Source organism: Stegodyphus dumicola, chromosome 6, assembly GCF_044657685.1.
Source record: "Stegodyphus dumicola isolate Sdum_Otavi_A_Nest chromosome 6, ASM4465768v1".
Lineage (NCBI taxonomy): Eukaryota > Metazoa > Arthropoda > Arachnida > Araneae > Eresidae > Stegodyphus > Stegodyphus dumicola.
Window position 1 is genome coordinate 58512992 of NC_140773.1, and position 12262 is coordinate 58525253.

General features: G+C 34.4%; 1 protein-coding gene across 1 annotated transcript in view; it reads left to right on the forward strand.

Moving 5' to 3' along the window:
• Window positions 1–6137: 6137 nt before the first annotated feature.
• The window catches only part of Myo31DF (Unconventional myosin ID), a 185458-nt gene continuing 179333 nt past the window's right edge, over window positions 6138–12262 (forward strand). The window contains exon 1 of the mRNA XM_035366471.2: window positions 6138–6283. Within this exon, the coding sequence (XP_035222362.1) occupies window positions 6195–6283 (89 nt within the window). The 5' untranslated portion in view covers window positions 6138–6194. The remainder of the gene's footprint in view (window positions 6284–12262) is intronic.

Below are 12262 nucleotides of genomic sequence, written 5' to 3' on the forward strand. Positions count from 1 at the left end.
TCTGACCATGTGCCAGTTCTTGCGACGCTAGATACTAACAAATGCAACGACGCTAAATTTAGAAATATCACTGAATATGTTTACTATAACTCCTTGTTAGAAAATCCTCCCAATATTAGGAAACTACGGTATACACAGGACATGGATAATGCTATAGACGCCTTCCATAATGATATTCTTAGCGTCTATAATAAAGTCACTCCCAAAGTTCCCATAGATAGTAACGCAAATAGACTGCCACTCACTATCAGAGATATGATCAAGCAAAGAAATAGGTTACGCAAACGCTGAAACGTCTCATGAGACCCGAGAATTAAAAAAGAAGTGAACAAACTTAACAGAAAAATTAAAGAGAGTATTAAAAATCATAGAAAGGAATATTGGAATGACAAAATTCTTAGTTTTAGTGAACGACATTAAAATCGCACTTACGAATAAAGACAAAGCCGTGGTTATGGCGGAGCATTTAGAGAACCAATTCATGCCTAATCTTGACCTCTGTGATTATCTCTTCGCTTATGACACAAGGAACTTTATTAAAGATTGGATCAGCGGCCCTGGCGCCAAGAACAAGATGGATTTCACCTCACCAAATGAAATCAAGGAAATAATTAAAAAAATGGAAAATCGCAAAGCACCAAGCTATGATAACATCCCGAACGTCGCCATTAAGAATATGCCAATCAACAGCATTACGCGACTTACGAGCATCTTAAATGCCTGTATGAAAAATAATTATTTCCCCAGAAACTGGAAAAAGGCCAAAGTCATCCTGCTGCCGAAACCAGGCAAAGATGTTACAAAACCAGATGGCTGCAGGCCAATAAGCCTCCTCCCAGGATTGGGAAAAATTTTCGAAAAGGTTATTTTGAAGAGAATTGAGCCTCATATGAGCAAGCTACCGCCGGAGCAGTTCGGCTTTAGGAAAAAGTTGTCCACGACAAAGCAGCTGGTCGGCTCAGGAAAACTCGAAGAGTTTCGCAGAAATGGGTACCCACGTGAAGTCGCTATCCCGGCGTAATGCTTCCGACTTTCGAATTTTTCAGACTGTGTGAATTTGTAGGCTCTGCGTTCCATAGTAATCAAAGTGTTGCCTCTTACTCATGCTAGACGTGCTTTCGACCGCGTCTGGCATGAGGGGCTCATACAATCTCGACTTTGACAGGGACCTGATTCTTTTAATTTACTCTTTCATAAAAGAAAGAAAATTCTTCGTTAACATTGGCACTGATAATTCTGACTCTAGACGCCTAAATGCAGGAGTAGCACTGGGCTCGATTTTAGGGCCAATACTTTACCTTTTTTACGTGTCGGACTTCCCCAAGGTTTGCACCGGTCATAATAGGTATCTTGGATGCTATGCGGATGATACGGCTCTGGCCGTAAAGTCCATCAACCGAGAATTTAATTAAGCAATTACAGGAAACGATGCCTCTCATAGAACAGTGGTGTACCCAATGGCGGATTTCCATTAATGGACAGAAGTCGCAAATCATCGTAATGAAAAATAGTCTAGGACCCCACTCAATATGACTATAAAAATCTTCAACGATAACGTTCCAGTTGTCAGAGAGGCTACCTATTTGGGGGTCACACTCAACACAAGACTCATCTGGGGCGATCATATCAATAATGCAAGAAGAAAAGCTTTTTCGACTATTAACTGTCTTGTTCCTTTAATTGGCAGAACATCAAAGCTGAATCTCACTCGGAAAAGGCACATCTACACGGCAATAGTACGCCCGATTTTCACGTACGCCTCCCCTGCTTGGACAACTCTAGAAGGATTTAAAGAGACTGCAGGTCATTCAGAATAAGTTTTTGAGACTTATTACCAATGCGCACTATTATGTGTCTAACGACTCCCTGCATAGGGATTTAAAGATTGAAAAGATAGAGGAGTTCATTCATAAGACCAACAGTAACTTCTTTGATAAGGCTGTCAATTGCCCACACCTCCAAATTTTCAAGGTGCTTGATTATGTAATTCTTCTCGAGAATTATAAGTTCCGACCATTCGCGGCCCACCTCGCCCGTGACTCAAATTTTCCCAAGTAACTTTGCACATTTCCTAGGCAACATCGCTTATGTAAATAGTTTGCTTACTGTATTGTATCTCGTATTAGTATTTTTTATTTGTTATTTTTGAATCTTATTTTATTTGTTGTATTTCCATGTATCTTTCCAGATCAAATAAACTTATCACAGTGTATTGTGATATCTTCCACTCACTCATCATGATCATGCACATTCACATGCACCTCTCTAGCAACGCCTCTCCTGGTTATCGCTGCTTCTGAGTTATCGCTGCTTGTGATGTCTTGAATCACACCCTTCTTTTTCTAAGTCTGAAAATCCTCCTACCACGTTTTGTACTTGTACTCTCATGCGCCCTTGCGGCATATCTATCATTGAGCCGGATACATCGTGTATCCATTGCGACACTCCGGCATAAGCTGCATTGATTGATTCTCGTGTAGTTTGGTGGAAGGGGAGAGGGGTGGGAAGCCCTCGTATTACCCTCCCCCCCCCGGAATGCTCTCATTCAAAACTGAGGTGGAATTAGCAGTCCAATCTCTTTGAAACTCTAGCAACCGTTCCTCTATGAAATTCATGGAAGACAACAACAACCCATTTTTCAATGAACTCTTGTCAAAGGGTGATCTTTAGGGAATAACTGCCCCAAATTTCTCTGTATATTCCAGGAAGCAAAAAATTAAATATTTTGCCGAATATTTTTCTTTCCCTGTAAAAAGACCTATGTGAGATTCATTCGTGCATAGGATTTTGTATAAAAGTGCAAGTTTGTTCCAAGCAAACTATAGCGTAGCAGAGAAGGTCCTCATTATCTATAGATTATAGAAGAAAACAATGAATATTATGGTCAATAGCCTAGTTTCATAAAAAATGACACTACTTTAGACTGAATTAACCTTTATTTCACACAACTCAAAGGATCATAGCACACAATCACCAAATAAAATAGTGGCTTAACTTTATAGCAACTTTAATGAACGGAAGCATCTCACTCCGAGACTCATCGTAGAACATGTGCGTACATTTTTAGTTGCACAAGCGCCACAAGATGTAGGGAGAGTGTGAGCTAATAGCAGGAATTGGAAAAAAACTGTTTTGTATTTTGTAAATTGATAAAAAGTAATGTTGTGAAATGAGAGGATTTTTCTTTAGCACCAAATGATTTTCAAAATCTTTATTCAGTTCATCATATATTTTCTTTTCCTTTTTTTTAAGGATTAATACTTTTACATGGGGAATATTAATAATCAATCAGCATTATTAATTTCTTTCGAAATACGCATTTCTATCTCTTTTACTAATAGTTCACTTAGCAGTTCTTGATTCTGATTTATAGCATCGATTAGTGCTTTAAACTGTTCCTGATCTATCATATATTAAATGCAAGATAACAAAATTACTTTCGAAGAAATATAATGAAATTATGAATTGAGAATAAAAGTACTTCATCTCGTCGCCAGGCAAACTATTGTGACATAAACCCATGCATTTTAATTGAGAATAGCCGGAACCATGTATCTTACCATGTATTTCACATTTAGCACTCATGCTTCACTACTTTATGGATATTATTCATATACAAACTTCAGTAACAGAAAGAGTTAATGTCACGCCATTTATAGTTCGGAAGGATTTAAAACAATAACAGTGTCAAATGTTGTCACTTCCGGAAAATTAATTATACTGAAATGATTCAAAACAGTGTAGGGGTTCTCAACAGGTGGTACGCGTGACATTGGTGGTACACAAGAGAAAAATAGGTGATACGCAAAGAAGCAAAGTATTTTTAATTATTAAATTCAAAAATTAAAACCCCAACATCCTGACTGAGTTTTTTTTGTGACACTCATAAATTTATGGGATCTAAGCTTTGTTCAAGAAATGTGGTGGTAGCAGGACTTAGAAGGACTTCTATTTATCCCTGAGTGGTAGTAGTACTTTGCATTGGTGGTACTAAAAGTTTTCAGTTTTTGTTTAGATGGTACGCGCTAGTCAAAAAGTTGACAACCGCTGGTGTAGACGTACAATTAAGTATTTTGGAAGAATTTAATATAACGTTATGTTTTGGAAGAGTGTAATGTGAGGTAGATAATTCCTTATAGATATTCAACACTGAAGCATTCGGATCTCAGGCATTAGATTTTCATTGGGAATTTATGCACAAATACGACGTCTATTAATTATTCGTTTGTCATAAACAAGTAATTTAATACATGGCGCTTATTTAATTGTTCGTTGCAAAAGGAGGCAACTGCTACTTACTCAGAACGAAACTAGGCATTTTAATTTCGTTTTCATACATAATTTTGATGTGTGGTACAAATATTTAAAAAGTTTGAGAACTTTTAGCTTACATAAATAAGAAAAAAGTTATTGTTTAATTTTATTTTCGAGAAAAAACGCGCTTTGTGTTTTATTTTATCTCAGTAATTTTTTTTAAATTGCCATTGCTAAAATAACAGTAAATGAAAAAATAAAATTCATTTGCTTTCCAATTAATTGTTTTATTTGTTACAAAAAAAAAAAATTCTGATGTGGACACCACATAACTTCCTTGTATGGTCTATTAAATTATGCACATTTTTTGCTTCATTTATTTTAAATTTATTCCGTCAAATTATTGTAACTGAATTTACCAATTTACCGATCCCTCAAGGCAAGATGAAAATGACATCAAATATGACAAATTTTGAAATTTAGTATCCTGGATAATTTTTATCGTAGAAGACTCAAATTTCTAATTTTATTTTTTTCATAACAAATGTACAACTTTCCCAAATATAAGTATAGGAACTGGAAGACCACCTTAAAAGTTAGATTTGGTATTTGTCGAAAATTAAATTATTCTTTTTTTATTGGATATACCCCAAACGTGAATATTTCGCCATTTAAAACACTTCTGTAATTGGGAGTAAATGATCATGACCTACAAATGCGAAAGCAAAGGCCGGTTTAAGCATGTTCATTTACTACATACTTTGGGTTCTGCCGATTGCAATAAAAAAGGGTGGTGCACAGCTAGATGTTACAACAGTTCCATCTACAAAATTTCAACTTTCTACGAGTAACTCTTTTTAAGCTATGCGAAATACATATACATCCTTTCGTACGTATGTGTAGAAGTCACGAAAAAAATTCGGTTTGAATCCATTTAAATTAATTTTATAATCCGTTTTGGGTGGGGGAAGTCATTTATTTTATGTGTATGTACAGATGTCACAAAGTAAATGGATATCTCTGTTGAAATAAGATACCCGAAAGTTTTCACGATAGCAATACTTCCTCTACTCCGTATTTAAATAAATAAAAATATACATGAATTAGAAAATGTGCATTTTTTAATTTAAAAATCAGAGAAATTGCATCAAATAAGAGTAAATTTAATTATGCTGCACAGTTTACGCCTGAAGCTGTCACACATTAATTTCTTATTCTTTCATTTCATTTAATCTTTCAGAAGATTCTAAGGCCGAGCGATTTACATAGTTTAATTGAAAATGAAGCGATAGAGATCCATCCCGTAGTTTTGATGTTAAGCAATTTAATTTGCTGTATTTAATTTAACAATGTTAAGCAGTAAATTTATTGAACACAGACCACATTTGCCAACATCTGTTTAAACTTCAATTTATCTAAAACGCTTTTGAACGAATTGAAACGAAACTAGGTGAGATTCTGATTCTCAGGAAATAGTCTCAAAGTATGAGAATAAATAAAAAACAAGGTACTAGCAAATTAGAGGCAAATGGCAAAAATTAGGTCATACTTAGACTAGTGTTAATTCGAGAAATGTACAGAGCATTTCTGTAATTACACCTAATCTAAGATTTATTTTGCATAATTTTAAAGAAAGCATACTTCTATAACACATAATAATAATAATAATAATAATAATAAATGATAGTATTTTACTGACTAAAATGCACTGCAGCTATTGTCAAGAAATTTATTGATTAACTGATTTAGGGGGGGGGGAAATCGCGAAACGATAATAATTCAACTCACTATTTTCAAAATTCCCCATTTCCCGAGTTAGTATTTATTGGCGATTCGTTGGCGAGAAAAGCGTAGTAAATGGTAACCCCCGCGCAGATCGCTTGTCTTGACGAGCATTCCGGTTTTGAGAGTGTACAGAGCTGTCAATTTTGAAAGTAACAATGGCGGACTTCGGTGAGGTCGGTATTGGTGATTTTGTGCTTTTAGAGGATATTACACTAGATGCTTTTATGAAAAACTTAAAAATACGGTAAGATGAATTTATATTGAAGTATTTTATTCATATATTAAATTATAGACTGCAATAATTGTTTTGTGACGTGCGATTCGCCCCTCCCTAAGGTTTTCTTCCAGAGCATGCTTTACCGGTTAGAATTGATTAATACAAATTCTGAGTCATCTTATGTTGTATGAGTTTTGAAGATAAGGTAACGGAACTCTTTAATGCAAATTTCGTCTAACTTCTGTACAAAATGGAAATTTTAGTTCTAATAGTAATCTAATAACCGAAAATAGTTAATTAAATTAAGCTTTTATAAGTATAAATAGTTAAAATAAGACGAAAAATTCCCCACGTATTTACGTTAGCACACAATTGTCGAATTTTGCGGAGGGGAAAAAAAAAAGAATGATAAAAAAATTATTGCTGAGTAATTATAAAAGTTTGTTCTAATCACAGTTTCTTTTAATCATCCTTATATTGGATATATCTCATTCTAATGAAAACAAAATTAAAGCTTATTAAAATTCGTTTTTTTTTTTTAAATTTAAATATTTTAATTAAAAAAATTAAGGCCAGTCTTTCTTATTAGGCAAAATATTTATTGCTGTTATTTTATTGCTTAATTTATTAAATATTTAACAGCAATATAATGTTAATAATTTATTAGTATATAATATGGTATTTGAGTGTATAAAGTATTTGTAAAGTTATTAGAAACGGTCCACTAAATTTTATAATTTAAATTTTTAATAGTAAATATAACTATCTTTCGAAATCCTTTTATTTCGAAAATTTGTGCTTAAAATTTCTCAAGCCATCATTTCTTTATATGATTCGTATTTATTTGGTTTATATTGCTTATGTATACATTCAACATAAATTTATATACAATTAAGTCATCAACCTAACGGATGTAAAATAAAGAGAATAAATTTTATTCACAGCATTTCTGCAGAAATTATAATTGAGGAGAATTAAGGGAAAAAAAAAAATTAATGTAAATGTACTCCACGTTTTATGGTTTTAAATTTCATTATTTTATTATATAATAAGATTAAACAAAATAAACTATATAAAATTGTCTAGTATTTATTGCTTTTAAAGAATATAAAAATTACATTTATTAAACTTCTTTAATGTCTGAGCACTTAAAAAAAAAGAATTTAGTAATTAAAAAAAAACTGTGTTTTGATTACTGACAGGTATGTATGTATAGGGCACTCAAAATATTAAAAAATTATTCCGAAGTGTTTCAAAATAGTTATCATACTAATTAATGTATAAATTTATTACATTTCTTAACGTAACGTTTTTAAATAGCGTATATAAAAAGATGGATCTCTTTCAATGTCTTCACGTATAGCAGATATTAAAATTTAAGATTTTAATTTTCTAAAATTGTCATACGTGATGCCGATAATTTCGGAGCAAACTAGGCTTTGAAAATAGTTGTTTTACATTTTGCTGGTCGCACTTTATGCGATAGATATATGATTATTCCATTTATTTTTCCTCATTAATGCAATCTATTATTGTTTCACGATGCTTTTGATTAGAGGCGCAAGCAGCAATTTTTTACACATTGAATAACCGATTCTATATGATGGCTATAGTTTAAAAATATTAAAGTCTCAATTTTGTAATATAAAATTATTTAGGAAATGTTTTCTAGATCATCCATAATAAATAAAAGAATTCATAATGAATAGCTGAGTCTCCAATAGTGTTTGGTTCGGACACCAAAAATCTGGAGAAAAGGCGATAATTACTCGCTTGGTGCGAATGGTTTAGACCAGAGTTTATTAAACTGTGGGTCGCAGGACCTGCAGCAGGGGTCGCCAAAAATTTTAGCAGTTTTGATATTTCTCTAATTTGTTATAATAATTTTACAGTTATCAAATATTTTTACACAATGTATCTTAAAATAGACAATACAAGTAATCAAGAAAAAACGAAAACGTTTCGAAGCATTCTTTTCATAATATAAACGTTCATTTTACTTGCTTTGCATGTGACGCTGTCATTTCGTCCGTTACTTAAAGTTTTCACATTGTTCTATGTCTTAATATTAGAAATTTAAAGTTAATTACTTAAAACTGCAATAGTATATTACAGTACAAGTAAAAAAACTGACAGTTTCACTCACGCGTGTGTCGGGCTTCCGCAGTGCTTATGGGGTCCCACAAAACTTTCGTAAATATTATGGGGTCCTGAGGTCGCGAAAAAATTTCAGTGATAAGAAGGGGTCGCGACTTAAAAAAGTTCAAGAAGCCCTGGCGTAGACCTCTGAATACTTGGAGTTCGACCCGAGTTCAGTTTTTGCGACGAGCTGCTTGCGTGGTTGGTTTATGTCCAACGTGAATACTAGCAACTTGCCACAGAAAGGCCTCATGAAGGCATGCCCTCTTATGCTTTTCTGTATTCTAATAACCTAACATGAATTTTGGTTAATTTCGTGGCAAGGGGCCTAGTACCCATTCAGCGTGTTCCGTACTGAGCCTAGACTGATTTGTTTCCAAATGAACTTTAAATGGAACTGTCTGTACATTTTATTCCTGGCTTCTCTTATCTCAGTTAAACAGTTTTTAAAAAGTTTTTTCAGGTTATTTGGGGATTAAAATAATATTTCTTAACTATTTAGGTTTTATGTTGTTATTTCAATACCAACTTTCAGTCGCATATTAAGAGCATAAGAGACGCAAACATCACTTGTTATCTTTGAGTTTTAGCCATAACATTTTATAATTTACTTCTGTAAAAAAGATTTAATCTCCCTTTTGACTTTTGAAAAAAAGTCCGAGTTCGGACACTTTTTTCATTTGGGAAAGCTTCATTTAATTAGTTATGATAAAACTGCACTCAAGTAACTTCAAACGAATGTTTATTTTGCAAAAATCTTGTCTATATAGTATTTTCTAAAAATGGGAAAAGATAACTGAAATAGAATTGAATGAGGACCAATGAACACTAAAATTTATTTTTTGTTGTAACAATATGTTAATAATTTAAAATTTGTGTAATAATAATAATAATAAAAAAAAAAAACTGTTGTGCCCGCAGAGGTCAAATGCGAGAATCACTGAGTAGGTTAACACAGATCACGTGATTCTTTGGGTTTACAAAGAGCGTAAACTGAAAAGCCACAAATTTAACCCCTCATTTTATACGAGGAAAATGAAAATGGAAGCTAAATTGGGAATAACAGCCAATGAATATTTCTATTTCGGGGAGCGTTGGTAATACGAGGGCCATCCAGGAAGTAGATTACGTTTCCGTCTGTGTCCGCTTGGGGCGGGGCTAGCGCGGCCATCTTGGGGTCAGAGCATCAGTCTGCATCTAGCCGTGCTAGTGAGAGGTTCGTGCTGTGCTCCGTTCAGATACTGTGACGGTTTGAAATGTCTGCGTTAATTGAAAATCCCGCGAGCTGCGAGGTGCGCTCAGTAATAAGGTTTCTGACTGCAAAAAACTGTAAACCGATAGAAATCTATCGGCAGCTTCGTGAAGTGTATGGGGACAACATTATCACTGAAGGTGGAGTGCGTCAGTGGGTCATAAGATTTCAAAATGGCCGAACCAATGTTCACGACGAAGATCGAAGTGGGAGACCCAGCATAGTGACCGCCGAACTTCTCGAAAAAGTCGATGCTAAAGTCCGTGAAAATCGAAATTTCACAATAACGGAACTTTCTTTGAGTTTTCCACAAATTTCGCGAAGTTTGTTGCACGAAATCATCAGCGAAAAGCTTGGTTACCACAAGTTTTGTGCAAGATGGATTCCAAAAATCTTGACAGAGGACCACAAAAATCAGCGAATGGCTGCAGCGTTGAACTTTTTGGACGCTTACCATAAGAATGGTGACTCTTTACTCGATCGCATCGTTACTGGTGACGAAACATGGGTGAAACATGTGAACTGTGAAACGAAATTGCAATCAATGCAGTGGGGGCACACAAGTTCTCCCCAAAAACCCAAGAAATGCATGCAAACAATGTCGGCAAGGAAGATGATGGCGACTGTTTTTTGGGACAGAAAAGGTGTAATTTTGGTGGACTTCCTGGAAAGAGGCACTACAATAAACTCTCAAAGGTATTGCCAAACTCTCCAAAAACTCAGAAGAGCAATTCAAAACAAGCGCAGAGGAATGTTGAGCTCTAAGATCTTGTTGATTCACGACAACGCCCGGCCCCACACGGCAAATGTCACTCGTAAAGTTCTTGAATCTTTTAAGTGGGAGTTGTTTCCTCATCCGCCGTACAGTCCCGACCTGGCACCGAGCGACTTCCACCTATTCCCAGCAATGAAGAAGTGGCTGGCTATGCAGCGTTTTGATGACGACGCACAGCTGCAAGGAGAGGTAACGAAGTGGTTGAAGGCGCAGGCGGCCGAATTTTTCGACGAAGGAATTTCCAAGCTCGTACATCGCTACGATAAATGCCTTAATTTGTATGGTGACTATGTAGAAAAGTAGTATTTGAGTGTGGCTTTCATCTGTATATAATAAAATTTGTTTCCTATACTTTGTTTATTTTTTTATTCCAAAACGTAATCTACTTTCTGGATAGCCCTCGTAAAATTGTTAAAGCTGAATTGGGAACAACAGCCAATGAATATTTCTATTTCGGGGAGCGTTGGTAATAAAATTGTTAAAGCTGAATTGAGTAAAATATTACTATGCAACAGCTGTCGATTTTTTCTTGCATGTACAAGGTAAAATTATTTTTATGATTGAAAAAAAGTACTGAAATGCTGAAAAGATTTGAAAAATGTTTTTTCATAATTTATATTTTCTGATATATGTAACATTTTAAAAGTTCGGATATTTATTTTTCGATTCTTATTAGCTAGGTAAAATTAAAAAAAAAAAAAAAATGTTTCAAAGACGGTAGCGAAAATATTACTTCTTCCTTTAGATGAACAATTTAACTTGGTACGACTGAATAAATGAATATGGAAATAGTTTTGAGGAAACAAAAATTCCCGTTTCTAATATCTAAATTCAGATGATACTTGAGGCTGTCTGATATCTAGTTCAACTAATAAGATGATTTCACTTATCTTTCTTACCCGACAGATTTGAGTTATTTAAAGTGTTGTTACGATTATGACAGAATAGTTAACGCTATACAGAATGAGTCTGGATTCGAATATCTCCAGTTTAAGAATCTCAAATATCTAGTTTTGGGAAAGGTTGGTGTTTTTGACGTCCAGTACAAGCGTTTGTTAAAACAAGAACGCGATTGTTACGATTTCAGTGTATCTTGATCATCTCATGGAGGTCCTGGGCGCCATATTTTTAATTTTGTGGGGGAGAATTTAACCTTTTCATTTAGTATATATCTAAAATAGCTTCTAAAATCTGCTTCCTCCCCCCACTACACTTTTTCAAAGATTCTGTAAAAAACTTCAGAAATTTAAACTGTTAAGCAATTAGTTTTGTTAAATCATGTTGAGTGAATGAGTCTAAATTTGCAATTGTTTTGATTATGAACTTACTTCTGAGAGATTTCCAAGGTATCGCATCAGGGTAAATGTTGAATGTGGCCATTTTCTTCTTCCAGATGCATAGCAGCCTGGTTTATTGTGTTTGCTAATTGTCTTGGTGAACGGGTTATGGCCGATGTCTATTTTTCTTCCAGCTGCTGAATTATGTATACTAATATCGATCCTTTCTTTCAACAGGCGCCATAAGAGAAAAAAAAAAAAAAAAAAAAAAAAAAAGTGAATGCTTAAATTAGGTGACTTGTTGATCTAAAAGAAACAGATAAATTATTTTCAAAGTGGTGGAAAATGTTTTCCCGCTTCCACTTCGATGACGTTACAACATCGGTTTTGTATTTTATCCCGATTTCTCCTAAATAAAGATCTTGTGCAATTATGTCGTGGATAAAAAGGTTGACTGCAGTCATTTCAATGTTTGCTCTCTCTCTCTAACTTACCGGGTGGTTATAATTAAACTTCCCCTATAAACGGCATCTTACATCACAAACGGTGAACAGAATGCAACG